The sequence below is a fragment of the Nothobranchius furzeri genome, chromosome 4, assembly GCF_043380555.1.
Source record: "Nothobranchius furzeri strain GRZ-AD chromosome 4, NfurGRZ-RIMD1, whole genome shotgun sequence".
Taxonomy (NCBI): Eukaryota; Metazoa; Chordata; class Actinopteri; order Cyprinodontiformes; family Nothobranchiidae; genus Nothobranchius; species Nothobranchius furzeri.
The window spans coordinates 3789593-3815206 of NC_091744.1; the positions used below are offsets into that span (position 1 = coordinate 3789593).

Here is a 25614-nt window from a genome sequence, read left to right on the forward strand (position 1 = left end):
TGCAGTCTAAATGCTCCAGAAAGCAGAGTTTAACACTTATTTTTCTAATATTTCTAAGGAAGCGTGTACAGAATGTAATTTATTCTTAAACCGTACTGCCCAGCCCTACTTGTAATGGGATTACATATATTTAACTGTGTTCACTTATTATTACATTCAAATCTTCCTCTCATCAGCTACCTAAAACCATCTAATTCTTCACTGTAACATCTACCTGCACCTCAGCAGGTCTGGCTCTCACTGTCTCACCCTCAGCAGGTCTGGCTCTCCCTGTCTCACCCTCAGCAGGTCTGGCTCTCACTGTCTCACCCTCAGCAGGTCTGGCTCTCCCTGTCTCACCCTCAGCAGGTCTGGCTCTCCCTGTCTCACCCTCAGCAGGTCTGGCGCTGCCTGTCTCACCTTCTTCATCATTTCCTGCTGAACTTCCTCTGGTCTCTTATATGAAAAAAGTGACATGAATAAGGTTTAAAAATGAAATGTGATGAGAATGTAACAAACAAGCAACAATCACACTTACAAACTCCATTTTTATGTGGAGATTCAACTTTTTTATTTATTTCGTGTCAAATGGTTTTTGTCTGTTACTGTAAAATTCGCCATTTTTTTGTTGACTAGTAGTGTTGTTTAATGTTTAATGCTAACTAGCAAGATGTTTACGTTAGTCAGCCATTTTAGCGTTTGACCAGAAATACAATTATACTCTTGGACTAAATTATTACCAACTCACAATTCCTTTCTTTCTTTTTTTGCCCATGAGAAGAACTCGCTGAGCTGCTGCCGTCTGTCTCTGACACCTGTCTGCCCCAGCTCTGACTCCTGCTTCACTCAGCCTGCCAGCCTGCCTAACTCCCTGAGGGCTGTGTAAGAGAGAAGTCCGCGGTGTCTTTCAAAATAAAAGCTTACGAGTCAAATATTTCAAAATCAATCTTTTTTTTCTCCATGTTATTGGGGGGGACACAAATGCGCGTTTGTCCAATATTGGAGGGGACACGTCCCACCCGTCCCCCCCGGTTCCTACGCCCTTGGCTCATGCAGGTGTCTCTTTCTGTTCCGACGCTGCTTCACATAATATTTGTAATTTATTACGCCTATAATTTATTTTTACTCAGTAACGGATATGATTTAAAATGTAGCGAATTACAATTCTTTTTAAAAAACGTACTCAAGTAAAAGTAAAAGTACAGCTTTTAAAAACGACTTAAAAAGTATAAATGTACAAAAAAGCTACTCAATTACAGTAACGTGAGTAAATGTAATTCGTTACTTTCCACCTCTGGATATGACAGATAATAGAAAACATCGGTGCGGCGCAGATTTCTTTCTTTTTTATTTTTTACTCACCGCTTCTGCGCCTGTTTTGTGTCATGAAAAAATGCCGCCCTGGGCAACTGCCCTGTCTGCCCGTGCCTAAAACCGCTACTGTTGTGTGGCATTTCAGTTTTTGGTTTCTGATTATGAATTACTTCTGCCCCCCTCTAATGGCAAATTGACAAAATCCAAAACAAAAGCATTAAACAACTAAACAATTCATAGGTTAATTGTGGATAATAAATAAAACTAATGATAGATTACAAAATAAAAAACATGTTAATCGCTAATTAGTTTTATTGGTTTCTGCTATTAATAACCGGAAGTGGTTTACTTTAGGAGCCTGACGAGGCGCCATTTTAGATTTTTGTCTGTCCGCGTGGGTTCACAAAGAGCGTAAGAAGAGGGAGAATTGTTTGTTTAGCCCCGTCGAATTTAAAAGGTATGTTTATTATTTAACCTGCTCATTTAATCACCAGATTATAGCTGTCCTACTTGTATGTTGCAACGTAGGTTTGGGCTGGGTTATGTAAAATAAATTGTATTTGGAAATTGAGGTAGTCTTGTTGTTTGCCATAAACTAGCATGTGTTAGCCGGTATCTTAACTAGCGTCCTTCAAAATTAAAACGAAAAACGTAGTTACTCCGTCGGGAAATTTAGCAATCGTTTCTAAAGTTTGCAAAATTTAAATATTTTACGTGATATTCACCTGTGTGGTTTATAAGCATGTATAAGAATAATTAGCAGTGATGTGAATTAGCTGTGCCGGGCATAAAAATCAACTGAATTTAAGTTACCTTTCTAAAACGGGTAATCCAGTTCCTGTTAGGAAAAGCTGCTTGTAAGGGTGAATAAGGTTATAAGTAATGGAGATTAATTTGCTTAGTTATCCATAATGTCAGTCAGGGACTTGTTTGGAAACACCCACCAGTTTAAAATTGAAATCAAACAAGTGCATTTCTGTTTACTCTTTTCAACCTCTAGACATAACAAAAACTATTAGATGATCCCAAATTAATTTTACAGATCATTGTCAATCTGACTTACGTTAGTGGTTTAATCCAATCATTTTAACTGCTGTTTTTTCGTTTTAATCTTTGTGCACTAAGATGTCAGACAGCGAGTCTGTAAAGAAAATGCTGAGGGCTGTCCTCCAGTCCAGCAAAATAGGTGTGTCTGTGGCCAGCCTCCATTCAGAGTACCGCTCACTCTGTGGAGAAAACATCCCACTGAAGAAGCTGGGCTTCTCAAACCTGGAGGACTACCTCAGAAGCATTCCCTCTGTGGCGAGGCTGGATTATCGCATGGGTGAGGTGAGTGCTGACTTGGCTAATAAAATTAGTTTTTCACCTTCTTGCATCTCATTAAATTATTTAATGTTATGTTTTCGCTATTGCAACCATATTGTGCTGCCTTGGTTTGGCCTTATTTAAATGCTCAAACTCGATGTTGCTTTAGAAGCTTCTGCTAAGAAGTAGTCTCATCTGTGTTCTGATGTTGTTCTCTTTGTAATACCGTGTTTTAATAAAATGAAAAAAACTGTTTTGCAGCTCAAGTGCTTTGCTTCAGTCTGTGAAGAAACCGCTCACATTGCTGAGCTTGTGAGCAAGCAGAAAAGCTCCAAAAAATCTCAACACTCACAACTTGTGAGCTGCAAGATGAGGTTCAAACATTCCAACCCCTACATGCTCAATGGTATGAGACACTGCCGGTGGTTTTTGTTGTGGTTCGTCTTTGACGGTTTAGTAGCTATAACAAAATAAATGGTATAGAACAAAAACTGGAGGTGTAAAATAAATGGTTAGTTTTGGGCCTAATTGAATTGGCTCAGTGAAGGTAAAGCATTTTGTTCTAGTTCATAAGAGTATTAAATAAGAAACCACTTGGTTCCTCAAAAATATTTAGATACGGATGTACAGAGTGGAGGGTTTTCTTAAAAATAAAGGATCTTAAAATCAATCTTCAAAGTTGGTTTTGATAATCCTTCCATCTGGATTTGGTCTGTCCTTCTTTTGAGTTTTTAAAAAGTGACCTGTTGTTTTTTTGTGTGTGTTTCAGTGAGCCCACAACGTTCTCTACGTCAGCCATCAGCTAGAAGAGATTCTTACCAGACAAGAAGTCGTTCTTGGACTAATTATGGTTATAGGACAGGCAGTGCATCAGGGGATTATAGGTATTTGCATTTATTATTAGAGGTTGTAATAATTAGAGGCTGACCGATATGTTTTTCTTTTTAGGCCAATAGCGATTTTTTAAAGAATTTTGTTCTCGATGGCTGATATCTAAAGCCGATTATTAGGGCAGATATATTGGGTCGATATATTAAAGTTTTCTATATCAGCCATTGGCCGAATTTATTTTTAAAAGCCGATAAATAAAAATCTCACCTTTTTCATTGTTTGCACCTAAGAGAATATTCCACCCCTAAGTAAAAATTTGTCAGATTTCCAAGAGTTAGATAAGGGAGAAAAGGATTTTGTAGCTAACAAGCTCAGTCATTCTCCTGATCTGGAAGCAGTAAGTTTTGCTTTAGCTTAGCATAAAAATTGTAAGTAAAAGGAAGGTTCTAGCATAGAATGACTGAGCTTGTCAAAGAAAAATACATGAATGAAACAGAAAACCGCTTTGGTGTGTTGTTTTTTACGAGGAAATGGCAATATAACATGGTCTAAAGCTCCAAAAAAGGGGATTTAGTATGATGTAGGACCTATAAATGCAAACTTCAGTAAATCAAGTTAGTCTTGTCTTTTTCCAAAATTTGCAGGCAGTTGAGAGAAAATGCTACCCCTGTTGAGCGTAGACAGCCGTCTGAACCTGCAGTGAAGCAGACCATCTTACCTAACAGGTAACGTGCAAAGAGATCGGTGTATCTAAACTAACCTCACTCAAAGCTGTTTGTCTTGTCATTTGTAAGTAATGGTTTTCATTGTGGGTGAATAATAGATGTCCTTTGTACGTGCTTAATTTTCTTTGTCTTGAAAGCAAAGCTTGACTCAGGAATCAGAAATGATTATGTTTATGTTGAAGTCTGCCTAAACGTCTCTTAAGGCTTAAAAATACTGTTTTGTCAACAGGAAAGAGGCAAACTTAAGAAACTCTGAAAACAATTCCAGAGGTGAGAATTTGAAATTTTAATCCTTGTTAATATTTCTGCTTCTAAATTGAAAACTACGTAAACACAGAATACTCACTCCTCTGCTCGGGTATCTTCCCTGAGATGCTTCTGCCAGAACCTAAAACCCGCCATGCTGGAGGAAACGAGATGGAGCTAAACACCAGTTGCTGTTTTCTTTGTCCAATTGTATTTTGTTTTCTATGACTTTAAATGGTGTTTTTCTTTTTGGGACTCTGGTAGTTTGTAAAGTTGAAGTGGTAGCAGCAGGCTGTTTCTCCTTCTCTGATATTATTGAGTTGAGAACCTCTCACCAGTGCTGTTCTGTTGCAAAATACAGGAGTGTGTTATGAGTGAATGACTCGGGGAAAGTTAGGCGAGACCAACCAGATGGTCCAATAGTTGTATTTTTAAATTGCTGTTATTGGTGGTTTTTAGACAAATGCGAGAACCGCTTAGTTTCATTATAATTATTATTTTTTTAATCTTTACAATATATTTATAACTATACTATGTAAGAATGTTGTTAAGAGACACAAAGTGTTTTAAGCTCATTTGTTTGCCATTGCAGCTTTAATCAGGGTCTAGCCTGGCCTGCCAGACTCGTCCTCTGTTTAGTTCTGCACGGAGAGAGTCTGGTAACTCATAGGCAGAGAAGCACATGAGGGGCGGGACTAGGCAGCTCAAAATAACCAATCAGAAAAAAGACTGAAATGCAGACTGTACCGCTTGACTCTAGTAAAAAACAAAGGCGTCTGGCAATGGCGCAAACATCTTTTTTTTTATTATTAGAAGAAAGGCTTTTAGCGCTTCTACTTGTTTTCAAGACAAGTCCAAGTCATTTAAACCAGAGGAAAGAGCCGCAGCAAACTCCGCTTCAGTCGCCATGTTTATGACAAACTTGGCGTTATGGTGTGTGACGTACGCTACTCAGCACTGATTGGCTCACTTAGAATTCTCAGGGGGTGGGGTTATTTGAATAGGAGAGTTCCCAGACCCTTTCTCTGTGCAGAATTAAACAGAGGAGGAGTCTGGCAGGCCAGGCTACTGTTGGTCTGTAACTATTGAAGTTTAAATGCATTTCTCAATAAAACCGGAAACTTATACCAAGAGTATTGTGAATCTGGCATTAGCAAATCACCACGGTTTACTAGTAATTTGTTGAAAAGAAAAGAGATAAGACATTGAATTTTGCCCCAAATACCAAAAAAAGGCACTAAAGTGTATGACTAGAACCGCTAGCCCAATTTAAGATAAATTCACTTAATTTTAAGATGTTTTCAAAAATTAGTGTTAACATTAAATAGACAAGACCCACAGTGTTTGACTGTTTCTATAAAATCTAGCAGCTTTGGAATATGAAACCTTGACCAAACACATTTGCTTCATTTTCAGACATTTCTTTTGAAGGAGTCTCCAAACCCAACAAAGCCCAGGTACATGCTTTTGTTGGTTTTCATCGTGTCTATTTTATGTTTGCTTATATGTTTAGTACAGATCACCCCCTAAACCACTCTGGTGGCCCGCCAGGCTTATTGAGCTCTAAGGGAAACCCTGGCATTTTCTGACGGGACGGGCTTGGGAACAAGCTTGTGCACCTTGAGTAAACATCCCAACTTGAAAGTTGATTTTTACCCTTGTGTGTCACATGCTACGTGATCAGGAAGTAGACAATCCATGTATTAGGAAATTGTTTTGGGACGCTGCTATACCTAAAGTAAGGAGAAAACCGAAAAAGCTACTGCAGCTCACACTCTTGACAACCAATTGTGAAATCATGGAAAAAGCTAGAAACATGCCGATTCTTCCTGATGTAAGAAGTCAATCTACTCTTTCTTTTTGTAGTTTTGGTGTTTACATGGTCATAAAGCACAATTCTGTGACTCTTAAAAAAACAGTAAAAACGCAGGTAGCGAGGGGCTTTTCTGATCAGGAAACGGCAGGCAGTGAATGAGTTAATATGTGAGGGCAACTGTAGCTGCAATACCTACTCTAAACTGAGTGGTGCTTAAGAGTCGAATATTTTCACACTAGACCTTTAAATTCATGCCAGCTTCACTATTTATGTCACATCTGTGTCAGCTGTTTCCAATCATGTATTAATAATGTTTGTGTCACATTTACATAAATGTTTTTTAAGGTGATCACAGCACAAGTATTGACTCGTGTCTCTGTCTCCCTGAAGATTTGTCTGTATGACGTGGATTTGGTGCAGAGCAGAGTAAAGCAGCTCATGAAGAGGTACTCCAGTGGCGTGTGGATGTCTAAAGTGCCGGAGTTCTACAGCCAAATGTTTGCCGAGAAGATCCATCCTCAGGCTCTCCTAGATCTGGAGAAGTGGCCTCGCATCTGTTCAGTGAGTCACGTAATATTTATTTTTTACCAGAATAAGACGTTTTGTTTTCATGTTTACCTTATGAGACCACATTAAGTGACGATAAGCAGTAATTTTCTTTTTGATTATCTGCTCTCCCAGGTGGAGAAACCTTCCGTTGCCAAACAAGACAAGCTCATTTACCCTCCTGTGCCCTTAAAGCCCCTCACCAGCCCTCTAAACAACACAGACTCCTCTCCAGAATCACAAACGAATTCAACACCTGTCTGTTCTCGTCCGATAACTCCCACACAGCAAGCTACTACTCCATCTCCTTTAGCTCTTCCAAAAACTAGAGATACTCCTAGAAACCTCTTGGCTAACCCCACCTTCATTTTCCCCCTTCAACATTCTACTTCAGACAACCTGCTGCCATCAGTAGTGTTACAAAGCTCCGCCCACAAACCCAGACCAGCTGACCAACTGTCACAAAGTGTCAGACATCCCACAGTTGCCCACAACAGAAAATCCCCCACCTCGACTTGTTCTGCGTCAACCAACGGTCCCACTGTTGCTGAGTCCCCTCAGCCTAACAGTGATGGTTTTGTCTCATCTTCCTCACCCTCTAGTTCAGCTCCCTGTCCTCCCCCTAACCCTTCCGCCGCTGCCGTAGTGTCTGCTGAGGTGTGCCAGAAATTGAAAGAGCTCCTTTCCAAATATACCCAAGGCATGTGGGCCTCTGCTTTACCCAAACTTTTTATGGACACATACAAGATGCCGTTCCCTGAACAGATTCTAGACAACCTGTCTCTTTTGCTAGACATATGTTCTGTGGAGTACCCCTCGCCACATGACAAGAAGAAGGTAAGAGGATCTGACGACTTGAACCAATTGAAGTTCCAAACTATAGTGTAAATATACACTCACCGAAAGGATTATTTGGAACACCACACTAATACGGTGTTGGGCCCCCTTTCGCCTTCAGAACTGTCATAATTCTACGTGGCATTGATTCAACAAGGTGCTGAAAGCATTCTTCAGAAATGTTGGCCCATATTGATAGGATAGCATCTTGCAGTTAATGGAGATTTATGGGATGCACATCCTGGGCACGAAGCTCCCGTTCCACCACATCCCAAAGATGCTCTTATCGGGTTGAGATCTGGTGACTGTGGGGGGGCCGTTGTAGTACAGTGAACTCATCGTCATGCTCTAGAAACCAGTTTGAAATGACTGGAGCTGTATGACGTGGTGCATTATCCTGCTGAAGTAGCCATCAGAGGATGGGTACATGGAGGTCATAAAGGGATGGACATGGTCGGCAACAATGCTCAGGTAGCCCGTGGCATTTAAACAATGCCCAGTTGGCACTAAGGGGCCTAAAGTGTGCCAAGAAAACATCCCCCACATCATTACACCACCACCACCAGCCTGCAGTGGTAACAAGGCTTGATAGATCCTTGTTCTCATTCAGTTTACGCCAAATTCTCTACCATTTGAACGTCTCAACAGAAATTGAGACTCATCAGACCAGACAACATTTTTCTAGTCTTCAACTGTTCAATTTTGTTGAGCTCGTGCAAATTGTAGCCCCTCTTTCCTAGTTGTAGTGGAGATGAGTGGTACCCGGTGGGATCTTCTGCTGTTGTAGCCCATCCGCCTCAAGGTTGTGCGTGTTGTGGCTTCACAAATGCTTTGCTGCATTCCTCAGCTGTAACAAGTGGCTATTTCAGTCAAAATTGCTCTTCTGTCAGCTTGAATCAGTCTGCCCATTCTCCTCTGACCTCTAGCATCAACAAGGCATTTTCGCCCACAGGACTGCTGCATACTGGATGTTTTTCACTTTTCACACCATTCTTTGTAAACTCTAGAAATCGTTGTGCGTGAAAATCCCAGTAACTGAGCAGATTGTGAAATACTCGGAGTGGTCCGTCTGGCACCAACATCCAGTGCTCAAAATATCTTAAATCACCTTTTTTTTCCCATTCTGACATAAGTTTGGAGTCCAGGAGATTGTCTTGACCAGGACCACACCCCCTAAATGCATTGAAGCAACTGCCATGTGATTGGTTGATTAGATAATTGCGTTAAGGAGAAGTTGAACAGGTGTTCCTAATAATCCTTTAAGTGAGTGTACATTGGAGAATATTTTAGTTTCTTTACTGATGAGGCTACTGCTTCCCCCATTTGTTTGTGCCACTTGATTAGTATCAATTCCTCCTTTGATCAGGCAGTTTTATACAACTTCAACCAAGTGGACCAAAACTCTGCAAATGTTAAAGAGAGCCTGCATCGCAGAAGCCACCCCCTCCCTTCTGGTTTAGAGGTTGTGGGTTCTGTGGTTCCTCCATCTCTGACTCCTCCCACTGAGCAGTACACTTCAGTGCTGGTAACTGAGGCCAAGAGCTGTAACGCGGTTACTTTAAGGTGAGATGCATTACTCTTATACCTTTTAGTTTATCACGTTATACCTTTTTCTCAGCTCAGTGTAAACATCCAGCTGCTGCTGATTATGAGACAGATGAGATGATAATTCTGACCTGATCTGGATTAGATTTCACATCAGCCCTGATGATCATTTATGACATGTCTTGTTTAAAGCATAAACCTTCACTTCTAGCTTATTTTGTCTTTGGTTCACAGTCTTTAAACCCCTAGTAGTATTATTGGTGTTTATTTGAATATTATGAGGAAAACATCCATATATTCTGGTCTGCCAGTATATATGGATGTCAGAGATGTGTGCATCTGCAAAAGGCTTCTCCCGTTGTTGAGGCTGTCAATTTAATCTGTGCCTACTATGTTGTAAACCTAAATGACACTAAAGATGCAGTCATTAGCAATGGTGAGACCCTCCCAACAACACCCCCCATACACACACACACATACCTTTTTCTCAGTGCAGGCTTTTCAATTTTAGATGGTTATTTCATTTCTTCGTTTACTGCATGAGTAGGGTGGGGGTGTCAAAACGACGGAAAACAAATGTCTAGCACTACCTCTGGTTGGAGCATGTAGATGTAAGCAGGTGTGGCTTAAATATTATGTGTTTGAAGCTTTTTTCAGAACAGTCTCTCCCTCGCCTTTTCAAGATAACTAATAAACATAGAAAGTAGGGCTGCACAATATATCGAAAAATTATCGTCATCAGGATAACAGGACGTGCGATAGGCCCATCGCAAAACACTGCAAAAACGGCGATAAATGTTTGGTTCAAACATTTCCATCCGTGTCATACATCAGCTTTTTGTAAACCAGCTCTGTTTTTTACGCGGAAGTATTATTTGACCAATCAAATGTAGCCCTCCTGATATGCGGCCAATCAGATGGTTCCGTTCACGTAATACGCCCGCCCCCTACAAAGACCCTTTTGGAAAGCAACACCCGAACAGAGTTTGCGGCGCCGTTCCCTTGTTCGTCATGTTGGCTTAGAGCAACGAACGCACTTTGTGCTGATGTTTCTGGAATCAGCGCTGCCTTCAAACGTGAACGTGACCCCGCTCTGTGTTCGTTAATCATTTTTACCGGGCTGACTCCGACACGTGCCGGTGAACCAACCCACCTTCATGTCGCTAGTGTTAGCCCCAGGCTCCGGTTAGCTTCCAGCTAAAAGGCTACAGCACTCTCCTCCCAGTCCCACCCTGCTAAAGAGGGCCTGGAAAAGTTCCCCCACACATCAAAGTGATTTTTCATTTATGAGCTTTTATAACCTTGTTAATCAGGATAGTTTATTTGCTGCTGCACATAAACTGTCAGTCAGAAGCTCTGCTAGCCGGTTATCTTAGAGGAGCTAGTTCAATTTGTTAGCTTGTTATCAGAATCATAGTTGCAGTTTCATCTGAGCTGCTTTTTAAGATCTAGGTAAACTTGTTCAATTTGGGGTTAAAAACAAACGTTTTCACATATTTTCCACGTAGTTTTTTTTTTTTTTTTTTTTTTTTTTTTTTTTTTTTTTTTGCCAGTTCCTCTTCTGAAAGGTAGACAATTGTTTTTCTCTTTCCCTCAGAAAATCTTAATATTCTTCTAGTTTGGCCCGGCACAGTTCACTTCCCAATTACAGCAACAGCCTTATATCATAACCACATAAGTGGAGAAAATGCTCAGTAGCAATGAGAGAATTTGCTGTTGCATTTAAGTGATGTTAACTATTATTTAACATTTGAACTTATTTTCAGATTTTTTTATTTAATCAAAAAACCCTGGTAAGGGATGTTTTTCGCTATTTGGAGCATCAGAAAAAGTTTTATGGTGGTGGTGATGTTTTAAAGTCACTGAGAAACTGCATGCATGCAGTTTGTTGTTTTGCTGCTAATACAGTAGCAGGTGCAGCTGCTAATACAGTAGCAGGTGCAGCTGCTAATACAGTAGCAGGTGCAGCCGCTAATACAGTAGCAGGTGCAGCCGCTAATACAGTAGCAGGTGCAGCCGCTAATACAGTAGCAGGTGCAGCCGCTAATACAGTAGCAGGTGCAGCCGCTAATACAGTAGCAGGTGCAGCTGCTAATACAGCAGCGGGTGCAGCTGCTAATACAGTAGCAGGTGCAGCTGCTAATACAGTAGCAGGTGCAGCTGCTAATACAGTAGCAGGTGCAGCCGCTAATACAGTAGCAGGTGCAGCCGCTAATACAGTAGCAGGTGCAGCCGCTAATACAGTAGCAGGTGCAGCCGCTAATACAGTAGCAGGTGCAGCCGCTAATACAGTAGCAGGTGCAGCTGCTAATACAGCAGCGGGTGCAGCTGCTAATACAGTAGCAGGTGCAGCTGCATATTTTTGCAATAAAAATGTTATGTTGTAATGGAATTCATGCATTAGTTTTTGTTTGCTTTGAACCCGGAGCAGACATCACACGCCGGACATCAACACTGCATACTTTAGTATTTGTTCATTTATCGCGAGTAATATCGATATCGCAATATTAAGCACTGTTATCGAATATCGCAGGTTTTCCTAATATCGTGCAGCCCTAATAGAAAGCAGCTCAAACATGGGTCAGAGTTTTTGGTATGCTACCTTAGACCACCCAAGCTGCCTTATTCAACAACAAGATAAATGAGGTTTTATATTTAACCGCTCCATTAATGTCTGTTTAGGTACGTTGGTGAGAATTATTCCAGTGCTCAGGAAACCATGGAAGATGCAATGCAGACCTTCTACAGCCAAAACTTCACACAGCATCATGTGTCAAACCCCATCGCTGGTCAGCTCGTAGCAGTCAGAGGAGAAGATGGAGAAGAGGTCACCCGAGGGCAGGTGATGGATGTGACGGACCCTGACAGAGTCAAGGTAACCTGCATCCATAATGACTAGTAGGGCTGGGGGTAAACGATAATTTTAAAAACGATTATTCTGACGATTATTTTATCGAATAGTCGACTATTCTAATGACTATTTAGACAATTAATCTAATTATTTTTCTATTGCACAGTTAATAAAAACCAAAAAATCTTTAATTCCTCAAAAAAATTGATAAATTGTTACTGTAAGAGAATAAACACTACAGGCCTTCCATTTTGTATAACACTGCTTTTATTGTGTTGGTTGGTTATGTTCTGGTGACGTGTAGAACTTGGGAGTGCAGGCTGCTGCCTGAGAGGTGGTTGGAGACGGAGTGTCTCCATGCTGCTTTTTTTTGGTCACTTATGTGCGTGAGGCGAGTGGTACAACCCTTCCTGGGGAGTTTGGCTCGTGTGCAAAAAGGAAGGGACAATAACGGGATTTAAAAGTTAAAATGATGATCAGGTTTATTTACAACTACAAAAAAACATAAATCTTTCCATCCACAGTTTGGGAATAATAAAACTAATTCTGCCTGTGGGGAATTAAAACAAAAGTACAAATAACCTGGGATGTCCCACTGGGCAAAGATTACTGGGTTCTGGACCAAAATAAGCATCTCCAAAGGTCCAAACTCTAAACTGGGTGGTTAAACCAAACTCAAGGTGATATTTTAAACTAAACCCACAACACTCTAAATGTAATAAAAGGGAGATCTACACCACAAAAAAGATGAACTCTAAACCAAAACGTAACAGCTTATCCAAACGCAAGAAGCTGTTAGCGAAAATGCTAACAGTAGCTTTACCAACGTTAAGTTCAAGTTACCAAGTTTAACTAAACCAAAAACACCCGGCAGTAGGGTTGTCACGATACTAAAATTTCAAACTCGATTCGATATTGGGGGGAAAAAACTCGATACTCGATTTCGATACTATTTAAAAACACCAATTTATTGAACAAGTTTAGTCAAAAAATAACATTCTTCAATTTATATTGCAAAAATTAAATGTTAAGAATTAAGTGTATAAAGTGTTTAAACCTTTCAAGTATCAGCATTTTTTATAACGTGCATACAAAAACTGGCGAAAGTTAACACTTTAAATCATGAATTGTCTCACTATATATATACACTATTTGCAGAGTGATGTTTTGCTGCTTAAACTCTGTTTAAGGTGCATTTTTGTCATAAGATGTAATGCCATATGTTTTGTTCTGTACTTTTGAACAACTCTGTTGGTCAATAAAGGGAGAAAACAAATTTCTCCACAGTAGGACAAAGGTACATCTAATCTTAATAAAAACAGATTGGCGCACGGCAGTGACGTCATTAAAAGCGCCGGTTAGATTAGCCGTGACAAGTCTATTTATGCTGGAAATCCCAGACCCGCTCCAAACGAACAGGGGAATCATGTTAATGATTCCTAACGAAAACTTTGGACGTGAAGATGTTTTGGTGCAGATAATGTCTTATTTCGAGGCTGCACCATGGGTGCCCGTCCGCACCCGTTACATGGATATACACTGATGGCGATTCGCCGATGGATCTAAATACCCCGGGGAATCCAAGTAGCACCAAAGTTGTCAGCATGAGTAAACAAACGTACTGCATGCTAGAAATTAAGTCCGGGTTGCAATAAACGGGAGTTTTTCTTTAAGCACATAAGTGTGAATATACACAGGGTCCGAAATTAACACTCGCCACTCGCCAAAAGTGAGCAAATTGCTCCATTTGGCGAGTAAATTTTTGAGCTCTATCTGCCACATAGCGAGTAAATGTTTGCACCAAATCAGTTATGTTTATCAGTAGGGTTGTCACGGTAACCGGTATAGCGGTAAACCCCGGTAAAAAAGACAATAAAAGTAACCGTCCAGTTTTTAAAAAACTATATTATCTCGGTGGGTTTACCGTGGCCGCGGTTTTGGCGCGGTGACCCTTACCAGCCACCGTCGCTTCAGCTGAAGTTCCCGCGGCGCGCACACGCACTTTTTAGTTTGCAACGGCACCAAAACTTTGAAGCTGAAATAATGGCCGAAGGAGGAGACGGCAGCGCCCAGGACATCCATCATCCCTCAAAGAAGACTAAATCGGAAGTATGGGCATATTTTGGATTTCTGAAAAACGCTGAGGGACAGTTAATAGAAGACTGCTATCCCGTCTGCAGAACGTGCAGGAAACAAGTGTCTGCAAAAGGTAACACTTCGAATCTAATGGCACATCTGTGTGACGATCACCCACGTCTCTACAGCCAGTGCAAGGTAAGTTAACATTAGCATTTTAGCTGAAATGCATGACGTGAGGACTTTTGGTTGAGGGAGAATGCAACGAGTCACTATATACTGCAGCCGCAGCGTCCTCTGCCAGCATTTAAACCGTGTCACGGACATCCTGTTGCTGGATGAAGCATCTTATTTGTTGATGATGAAGAGAAATATACAATTAGTTCCTTGTCATTGATTTGTTTACTTATTCAATGCCATTTATACTTGAACATTTGGATTTGATTACATAGTGTAGTAGTTATTTTAGTAATTTGTTTAAAGTGGCTATTTATTTTAAATACATATTTTTTAAGGTTGACTTGTACAGCGCTCAAGTCAAGTGTGGACTGGAGTTTTAGATTTTCATTTTGATAATGAAGAAAACAAGTATATGAGAAAACAAGTGGTGTTTCTTTGATTTGTTTACATATTGTTTATGTTTTGAATGTTTGGATTTGTATCATTTAAACCTGCACTGACTACTGTAACATGTTCCAGAAAAATAAGCTATTTGTTCCTTTACTTGTGAAAAGTTGCACTTTTGCTAAGGCTTTGTGTTATTTTAGGTTTAATAAACACTGTTAAACCTTTTCAGAACTATTTCAGTTTGTGTAGAACAGGACTATCAATGCTTTCTGAACATATGCAACACCGTTTAAAAAATACCGCGATAATACCGAAAACCGTGATAATTTTGGTCACAATAACCGTGAGGTTAAATTTTCATACCGTGACAACCCTATTTATCAGTCATCTTCCACGGATTTCTGATACTCCTCCCGCCAGTATGCAACGTACACAAACGTACGCGAAACGTGAGCGCCGCATCCATCGTCATTCCCACCTATCCCATTCAATCAGTTTATCAAGTTAGCAGTTAGCTTCTTGTTAAAACTAGCGGTGAAATGTGGCGGTTTTCAACTGGAGTCAGCCAGCCTTCCAAAAGAAAACTTGTCTAACTGGAAGAAAAACCACCAGGACCAGTGGCAACCAGAAGATTTTGTGAAAAGTGGTGAACTGGAGATGGCGGAGTTGTGAGATAATGGCTACATTATGATGGCCACGTAGCGTTGCTGCCTTTCACAGACACTTTTTCTGCTCGTGCTGCAAACAGGATAGCCATATTTATCAGCTGTCCCTCGGCATTCTTCAAATATCCAAAAAATGTCCGTACTTTCGACTTTGTCGTCTTTGAGGGATAATAAATGTCCCGAGTGCTGTCGTCTCCTCCTTTGGCCATTATTTCAGCTTTAGCTTAAAGAAAGTTTTGGTCGTAAACAACAAAGTGCGCATGTGCCGCCGGCAACTTCAGCAGATGATACGGTGGCTGGGAAGGGTCACCGCGCCTACACCGCAGCCACGGTAACTCACAGAGATAATATATATATTTAAAACAAGACGGTTATTATTATTGTTGACTTTTTTACCGGGGTTTACCGCTACACCGGTTACCGTGACAACCCTAGCCCTGACACACTTTCAGATATTCTCATGGTGCAGCTGTGTTCTCCAGAGATCAAGGTCTATGACCCAAATGAGGCTGTAATGCTTTGGCACAAAGACGGTGTCAGAAGCAGGAGGCCAGACTTCATGGACAGAGAAAACAAGGAGTCTGACTAGATTTCAATGAAAGAGTTCTTAAAAACATCTCTAAAAATAAATAAATTAATAGTAAAAATAACAAAAGAGTTGTTTTTCTTATTAATTGATGTTTTAATTATTGTGTCACTCTGTTTGGAATCAACATAATATAGAATTACATGCGTTAGGTGGATCTAAATCATTTAGAATTTTGGCCGGTAAAAAAATATGCTTGGCCGGTAGATTTTCATCATCTACCGGCCAACTTGGCCGGTGAGTAAAAAATTTAATTTTGGACGCTGAATATACAACTACGTGTCGAACTTGGTATGCTAAGTAAGTTGGGCTGTGAAGCGCAAATTCGCTGTTGCTATTAACAAAACTTGGGTCGGAGACAACTCGCGTGGGAAATTGCAATGTAGCCATGCGGCGTCTTCTTCTTCTGTTTGTCTGGGAGGCGGAAGCTGCTTTACGGCATCTGGCTGTTGTGCATGTCGGTGTACTTGAAGAAGGCTGTGTTTATGTGAGACTCCATAATATCGATACCACAGGGATGGAATATCTAATTTAGATTCCACTTTTAGTATTGACTTATATCTAGGTATTGATTTTTTTGACAACAAACAGACCAGCACGGAGGAGAGACTGCTACCACCAAAACAGCTCTCCTAATGTCTGAAAGAAGCTCCTTTATGAAGGGAGAAACGCTCCCGGTGATTTTCTACATCTGCGGTAGAGACTGAGCAGCGCATCTGACCCCGGAAGTTGTTGTCCGTTGCCAGGAGACGAAGGCGGGCAAAACAGGAAAGGAATCCAGTAGCGGACGGACATTGTTCCGGGTCTTCGGTATTTGGCAGAGATGTTGGTGAAGGCGGAGAAGAGGGCGAACTTGAGGAAAAACAGGCAGATTCCTCCTCTACAAACTCCTGGGGATGCAGCAAGTGGGCGTGGTGCATCGACTACCGGATCTGACGTCGACAAATTTTTAGAATCGAGCCGTTAACGTCATCGAGGATTCGCTACAGCCCTAATAACAAGGGTTGCTCCAATTCGATCGCGATAGGAAATCGGGTCCGATCAAATGATTTTCAGGGAATCGGGTGGGATTTAACCATTTAAAACAACAAACATTACTTTTTAAAATTCATCCTAAGAGAAATTCATATGGAAAAACAATGATTTTGTTTTAAAATTAACAAGTTCTTTGTTTCACAGACCCTAACCCATCCCAGAATTTAAGGTAGTCTGGGAAGTCACACCATAACATGTGGCAGTTAGCTAAAACAGAGCATACTTGTCACAGAGACAAGAAAATAACCTGAATGTATTTTTAAATGAACAGCAAAGAGTGTTTTATGTGCAGACCTACCAACCTGTATGCATTAGGGTTGTCACGGTGTAAACCTCGGTAAAAAAGTTGACAAAAATAATAACCGTCCTGTTTTTTAAAAACTATTATCTCTGTGGATTACCGTGGCTGCGGTGTAGGCGCGGTGACCCTTCCCAGCCACCGTATCATCTGCTGAAGTTGCCGGCGGCACATGCGCACTTTGTTGTTTACAACAAAACTTTCTTGAAGCTAAAGCTGAAATAATGGCCAAAGGAGGAGACGGCAGCGCTCAGGACATTTTTTATCCCTCAAAGAAGACAAAGTCGGAAGTACGGGCATTTTTTTTTTTTGATATTTGAAGAATGCCGAGGGACAGCTGACAGAAGACGGCTATCCTGTTTGCAGCACGTGTAGAAAAAGTGTCTGTGAAAGGCAGCAACACTTCAATTCTCAAGACACATCAGCGTGACCATCACCCACTACTCTGCAGTCAACGCAAGGCGAGCTAACATTAGCGTTTTAGCTAAAATGCGTGATCCGAGGATTTGGGTTGAGAAAGAATGCAACGAGTCGCTATATAAAGCAGCCGCAGCACCGCTACCTGCATATAAACCGTGTCGCGGACACCGCCATGTTGAAATGACGCTATGCATTACGGGGCTCCCAGGGGCAGATAAGAGTTGGTCTCTCTCCGAGAATAATTATGAATTTAACAACGATTACTGCCTGATGACATTTTTCCACATCTGCAAAGCTCACTGGAAGGACACAAACTGAGGACAATATTTTCCTGATATAGGGTTTATTCCTGATATAGGGTTTATTACTCAAGTAGGGGTAAAAAAGTATCTGATTAGAAGGCTACTTGAGTACTGAGTATCATCTGATCTAATATTTTAAATGATATCAAACAGACATAAAATAAGAAGTTATGGGCAAATATTGGTATTTTAAAGACTAAAGGGAAAAAATGTAAACAAATAAACAATTACAAAATGACATATTTTAGGCAAAATTTAGACACAAACTGAGGACAGTATTTCCTGACATACAGGGTTTATTTGGTTGTCTGAAAACGTAACACGTTAAAAAAAATACCTTGATAATATAAAACCGTGATAATTTTGGTCACAATAACCGTGAGGTTAAATTTTCACACCGTGACCACCCGTGCGTGAGTGAGTGAGTGAGTGTGTAATTCTCCATCCGGTTTGTGGGGAGATTACAGCGTGAAAAGCAATGGGAGTTGCAAAATTCTGCAAAAACATCCTGCACAAGTGGTACTCAAAATATTTTGATAAGTTTGGCAGGTCTGTATGTGTAATGAGTGAAAACCGGCCATTTAACAAGGTAATAAAGGTAGTTCTGCATTCAACACCGATGTGCCACCTTAAAAAGAAAATGACCCTGCTCAGTTCCCTGCAGCAATTTAGCTAAGCCAGTCAGCACTACTAGATGCATTAAGAAACCAAGAAATAGTCTCGAACAGCAAAAATGCCAAGATAGCGGTCTATTTACCACACTAGATGAGCGTCTGTGGTTGCAATCGTCGGGTTCGGCAGTCTCCCTGAGACAGACGCAGCACCTCTACAGGTGTTTTATAGAACAAGTTACTCTGCTGCTCACTGTCATGTGCCGTGCCATCCCTGTTGCTGAAAAGCGCCACACACTGAGTAAATGATTTAACATATGAGCGACAAGGCTACTTTACATTTATTCTTGACATGTTTTTTATAAATGAAATTGGTAAATGACTTTCATTTGACATAGATTAAAATTAGCACAATCTCTCGTAATGTACTTCCTAAACAAGTAATGTTTTATGGCAAATATACTAAATGACAAATACAAAAAGAATTGCATTAATGATTTAGGACCACTCTAGTGTGTTCTCCTTTTTTCTAAATTATCAGATCGGGACTCACTATCAGCAGTTTCTGAAAATCAAATGACTCTGAATTGGATTGGGAGCAACAAAACGTGATTGGAACATCCCTAAATATAACTTAATTTTGAAGTTATTTGATATGAATCTAGCTGGTCTGACAGCTCAGTTTTGAGCCAAATGCACATAAAGGTTTTCTTCTGACAGATCTTCCATGTGGACTACGGCTTCTCTGTGGAAACGAGTAGAGATAATCTGCTGGAGCTGCACCAGGACTTCCTCTCTCTACCCTTCCAAGCTACTAATGTCAGACTTGCAGGTGGATAGTTAGTCAAAACACATTTTATGTCCCTTGTCTATTATACATGAAACTAAGTGTGTCTTTCTCTCGTCAGGCCTGGAGGCATTCAGCTCCGATTCACTGATACTGTCCCTGTTGGATAAGTTAGCAGTCGGAAAGATCCTGCTGATGGAAATGTTACAGCCATGCCAACAGGAAGAAACACCCGTGGCAGTGCTCTACGACACCTCACAAGAGGAAGATGTTAACATCAACACCGCGTGTCTGACATCCCTGCAGGACAAGTCCATGAACAGCCCTCTCTCAGTAAACTCATGCACTACTTCTCTCATTTTCTCTAATCTTTTGGTTCTAACTCTGTGTTTGCCCGCCCTTAATTTGATTACAAACAACAGACAGCGCACACACAGTTGTTGACATTGTTTAACTGTATTTTTGTGTTCTTTAGGTGAATCTTACCTATCAGGATGTGCGTGTGTCCAGCATCTCTGCAGATGGCACCACTTTCTGTCAGCTGCCCTCCAGAGGTCTGGCAAAACTGAGAGTGCTGCTTGAAGGAATAGAGGCGTTTTTCATGTCTCATGTAAGCAAAACTTGGAGGAAGACATAAATCTGTATTATGTTATGTATACATTGGCATCACGTCCAGTTCTGTCAGCAATAATGTGGATTAATTTAAGGTAGTCAACATTTCTTTCAGCTCATCTGAGTTGTTGCCCTAAAATAACATTTCTAAAAAGTGCCTGCAAGAGTAGAGAGAATAAAATATACAATAAAGAGATGGAATTAGATAAATTAAAGTAGTCCTGGGTTAATGGTTCAGAATTGACCAAATCCAGTAATTACTTGGTAAAATGGAAACATGATACACCTAATGATTATCTTAATGTTTTTGCTTCTACAAGATGACATCTGCGTTGCTGGTGTCCAGAGCCTTCAGTGGCAAGTTCTGTCTGGTTCGCTACAAAGGAAAGTGGGTCAGAGCTGAGGTGAGAACACCTGAGTCGGAACTGATCGCATTTTAGTGGCTGAACAACTTTGGATATGAAATTAGTTATTTACAGAAAGTTTAAGCGTCTTTCAATATTTTTGTTCCCAGATCACTAACATGCATGACACTAGAGTGATGGATGTTCTCTTTATTGACCTGGGGTTGCCGGCAACTGTAGAAATCACTGATCTTCGAGAGATTCCTCCGCCTTTTCTTAAGGATTTCATCGTCATTCCACCACAGGTGAAAACATTCAACACATGCAGTTCACCAAGAATTTCTCATAAATCACGTTAGCTCTTAGCTAATACTTCTTGCTAATTGAAACCAGTTAGCATGATTGTCTTTTTAATTATTATCTTTGCAGGCTATTAAATGCCAGCTGGCTGGCCTGGCTGTTCCAGAAGGATGCTTGAGCTACAAAGCAGTTTTGTGGTTGAAGAAGAGATTGCTTGATGTGCAAAACTGTAAAATAAAGGTAATGTTGATGAGACGGAAAAGCTGGGAAGAAAAATAAATTGTTACACAGCAGTCACTTGCACATTTGCTGCATCCCTACTACCCTCAGATTTCCCAGTGATCTGAGGAGGAATAAATCATACACCAATAAGATCAGGAATGGGCAGAATATTTTTAATTCCAGAGGTTAACAGGATGTCCAGATAGACCCCCGAATCCTTCCGTCAGTGCTCCTCCTCAGGAACGTCCACACACGACGCTCCCCTCTGATCAGTGACAAGAGTGACTTTGTCAGTTATAAACTTGATCTTACAGTGAAATGGATGTTTGAAGTGAATGAGTCAAATGTTTTGTTTTACTTTGTTTAATGAGTCGTTCAGAACTATAACAGCAAGATGGTAAACTACCACACTTCCTCTATGCCAGAGGCATATATATTTACTTATCTACTTACTGTGTCTGACTCACCTGTTCTTGTAATCTAGAATCTTCTGGTGCTGATCCGTAACTGGCTACAGCCATGAAACAGGAGTGAGTGATTGCAGTAACCAAATTTGACCACAGGATGTCGTCTTACTTTATTCTTACACACTTCGCCTTACCTCTTAAATTTCCAGGTTTAATTAACCCAATGGGGTTTTGTCCCACGGGTGGGATGCTGGAATGCTAAGGGGTTAAACACCGATGTACCCGTTTACTTCATCTCGCTCACATACATCACAATTCCCCCACCTTTCCTCTTTCTGATTACCTTCCTATCCCAGTCCACTCTCGCCAGGTAGAATCCTGGTATAGGAACGCGAGTCTGGACTGGAGTGAGTTGAGTTAGCCACAACTCGCACGTCATGCCAACCTCCTGGTAACCCTTCTGAACTCTGGTTAGCATTGTTAACTCGTCAGTCTTATTGGGGAGCTATCTAACATTTCCCTTGATGATCAAAGGTACAGATGGGTTATACCGTCTTCCCGCCCTAGCTCCCTTGGGATCCCTGGTGTTTCTCTGGGATGTATCGACTAAGCGCTAACTGCTGCATGATGAGTCTCTGCATACTTAAGTAAACAGTTCACATATAATAAAAAAATAACTCCAAGTTGCTTCTTACTTCCATATGTGTGACTAATTAAAAAGAGGAGTGAAAAAAGCAAGAAAAATGGATACAAAAAGTTAAAAGGTGGTCCGAGCTCCAGCAACGAGCTGTGCTCATCGCACCTCAGTGTTCTACTAATGAAGGACCAGCAGTAATATCTTTCATCAGTGATCCCTTTTTTTAGATTGTGAAACTGGAGGATTGCAAAGGAGAAAAGGTGGTCTACGTGTATCTGTTCACCGGTGGCGACTCTCTGGAGCTGAAAGAGAGCATCAACCATCAGCTGACCCAGTCGGAGATGTGGCAGAACCTGGTGGCACAGAACAACTGTGCAGCTGGCAGCACTGCAGGTAATGCTAAACACCAAAAACAAGATGCACGTTTCCTGGTAATGGTCAAGATTTTTATCTCTAGAAATTTTGTGTTTTAGGCAGATTAGTGTTTTTAAAATGAACTGTTTTGATGTAAAACTTTGTCTCGTTTTTCGAGGTCTAACTCCTCCAGTGGAGCTGTCGACTCTGAGCAGCTCGTTCCTGAACGCCTCCATCAAGCCTTCATTGCAGCTTCATCAGAGTGAAGAAGATCCACCTACAGAAAATGGGATGCAGCGTCTTCCGTTACCACCTGAGCTGGAGCTTCCCCAGGTTTGTGGCTCGTTATAATGCTTCGGTTTTCCTGTTTTCACAACCATTATGTGATCGAGTTTAAGACGCAGTTTTACCATCATCCTTCTTTTCCCCCAGCCTGGTCAGACCCTGGATGTTTTTGTGCCAGTGGTGTGCCACCCAGGTTACTTTGTGGTCCAACCATGGCAGGACCTGCATAAGCTGGTGGTGTTGATGGGAGAAATGGTTCTGTACTACAACCAGACCGAGAATACCAAAAGATCCGTGCACATCCAGAAGGGAGTTGTGTACGCTGCCAAAATAGACAAGAGGTAATGAATGAGCTCTTTGCACCAGATACACACTGGAACCTCAAATTAAAATGAACTATGTAGCAACGTCTTCTTATCCTGGAATGTGTTTGATAATTTATGTAAAGCTTTTGAAATGGTGAACTGATTAGCTTTCATTTTAGTTTTGCTGCTCTTATAGGTGCTGGTCAGTTTAAATCTTATAGAAAATAATCAGATCAGCTGCTTTTGTTAGGATTTCTTTAATAAAATGAGAAAAAAATATTGTTTCCTACCTGTGTTCAGTTGGCACCGGGTGCAGGTGAGAGCGGTCCTGGGAAACGGGTTGGTTAATGTGTACGGGCTGGACTACGGTAAACACGAGCTGGTTTCCAGCTCTCACATCCAGCCTCTGATAACAGAATTCAGACAACTGCCTTTCCAGGCTGTTGCTGCTCAACTGGCAGGTGAGTTATTACTTTATCAAGCTTCAGTAGTAGAAATTCAGTAAGAAAAGTTACTTCTAGTAGCAAGTAGCATCTGTTTCTCTTCATTTGCAGTCGTTTATCAGGTAATGTCCTGCGATGTGAGCTGATTTTCAAATACTTTTATTTTTTCCTTCATCATACAGGTGTGACACAGCTCTGTTGGTCAGAGGAGGCCTCCATGTTGTTCAGAAGTCATGTGGAGAACAAGGCGTTGGTCGCCCAGGTGGAAGGCGTGCGGGATGTGTCTGAGGTTAAAGATGAGCTGTGGGAGCGCAGGTTAACCGTTTACCTGGTAGACACTTCCCAGGACGGCACGGACATTTGGATCCATCGTATCATGGCTGACATCGGGGATTAAGGGTCATTCATTTTTCTTTAGCTGTGTCTTATGTCTGTTATACATTTAGTTATGTTGGACAACTTTGACAGATTGCTTGATGTGTGTCTTTTGGTTGAAGCTTTTTTTAATATGTTTCACACTAATACCTCTAATTCACTGTTAAGATATGAGTAGAAGTTTGTGTTTCATGTCACCGTTTGTTGTTTGCGTTATTAAAACAGTTACGTTAATAGTATTTTGGGTTGAGGTTTATTTTTATTTTAATAGAGCAAGTTTTATAACATATTGAAAATATCCTTAAAAAATCCTTGTATGCTTCATTTATAGTTACTTGCCAGTCTTAACTAAATCCGTTACAATATCATTTATTGATTCATGTGTTTCCGTGCATTTGTAATCAACCATTACACCTTTCTTAGGTTATGCATTCGATAATGTTATTTACAGCTCTGCATATGTTTTCTATCACACTTTTGCATACAAACATAGGAACCCCTCCACCACACTTAATCTTCTAATTGTTATGAACACATGTGTGACCATTTGACTAAAGGTTTCTGATGCTGCTGTGAATAGTCTAGTGAAATGTCTCAAGTCATTACAAACGTCTGCTGTTAATGTAAATACAAAATCTGCTGTTGAGCTGATCAAACTGCTCTTTGGTGTAGCAGCAGGTGTTGACAGAGTTAGAGAAGTTAGTGTTTGAATGTAGCTCATGTGCCATATCTTGTAGGTAGTGATCCGGATACTGTAATGTTTGTAGCTCCTCGTAGAAGTGTTCCTTTAATTCCAGAGTTGTATTGGTTATTGTGCTCTATTGATTTATGCATTGAAGAGTTTGATTTTGCCAGTGTGAATATTTATTACCTGATGAACCAGGTCAAGTGAGTGACTGGGACCTTTTCAGCTCGCCCATGCTACTACTAGAAGTTTGGGTTCTTCTAGTGAGCCCATTGAGTTTGATCAGTCCAGATGCTGTATTTTTTTCATCCTGATGTCTTTATCTCCTTATCTTCCACATCTTCTACCAGTTCCAGGATACTTTTCTGCTGCATCCCAACGGCAGAGATTGTGTGGACCAATAGTTTAGAGATTGCTGGATCTCTTCTTTTCTCTTGAAACTGTGCAAGTGAGTCATATTTCCCCGAATTTTAGATGTTAAATTGTGCAAAAACTCAGTGCAGAAACTATATTTTATCAAGTGCCTGTTTTCCAACCAAATTTAATATTTTTGTAGGAAATTAAACTATTTTACTGATTTAAATGATGTGTGTTTAACAGATTCACACATTCTTATCAAAGGAACTCAGACAAGTTGGAGAGCTCTACCCCGCTTTTAGATTTGATAGGCTACTTCTGTTTTAGGGGCGGCTGAAGTTCAGTTTAAAAGTGATATTTAAATGTTTGGTCCTACCTGGTGGATTTAATCGTTACTTTTTTACTGTTAACCAAAGCTAAATGTGGTCAAACCGGTAATTTTTGTGTTTTGTTTGTTACATTCTGCGCCCCTAAACAGACATTTACATCGGATCCACGTGTCAATTATAATATTATTATTTAAAGAGCAAGTCACCCCTTACAAGAAGTGAACTCCACTCCCACTTCATGTTTGAAAAATGCAACAAATGCTGTTGCCTAGCAGACCGAGAGGGTGGAGCCACTAACCAATACACACACTCACGACATTGTGACATCATAATGTACCAGTTTACATCATAGCATACCTCTTAGCCAATAGCGGTGGCAGATTTAAATTCAAATGCAGTGAAGAGTTTTTACCTGACAACGGCACAACACTGACCGTTTCAGGCAGAAAATTTAAATTTTAACTAAAATGCACTAACGTGTAAAACTATTGACTACACGTGTCTGCAGCACGATTAGACACACATTTATATAGTTTATCAGAAAAAAAAAGTTGATTTGGGGGGTGACTTGCTCTTTAAGTAGGCCCACATCACCGTGTCCGATAATGCACGCCGCG

The 25614-nt window shown here is 40.7% G+C and overlaps 1 protein-coding gene across 1 annotated transcript; it reads left to right on the plus strand.

Moving 5' to 3' along the window:
* The first annotated feature begins 1641 nt into the window (after nucleotides 1-1641).
* On the plus strand, nucleotides 1642-24477 carry tdrd7a (tudor domain containing 7 a). The gene is made up of 22 exons (XM_015968057.3): nucleotides 1642-1750; nucleotides 2419-2622; nucleotides 2860-3004; nucleotides 3368-3482; nucleotides 4074-4154; nucleotides 4384-4424; nucleotides 5817-5857; nucleotides 6607-6777; nucleotides 6898-7599; nucleotides 8966-9162; nucleotides 11827-12019; nucleotides 19276-19387; nucleotides 19464-19675; nucleotides 19818-19952; nucleotides 20275-20358; nucleotides 20469-20603; nucleotides 20728-20838; nucleotides 22092-22257; nucleotides 22397-22551; nucleotides 22651-22844; nucleotides 23109-23269; nucleotides 23434-24477. Exons 2-22 carry the CDS (start codon nucleotides 2419-2421, stop codon nucleotides 23646-23648), a joined length of 3570 nt encoding a protein of 1189 aa, XP_015823543.1. The 5' UTR covers nucleotides 1642-1750; the 3' UTR covers nucleotides 23649-24477.
* The last annotated feature ends 1137 nt before the right edge of the window (nucleotides 24478-25614 follow it).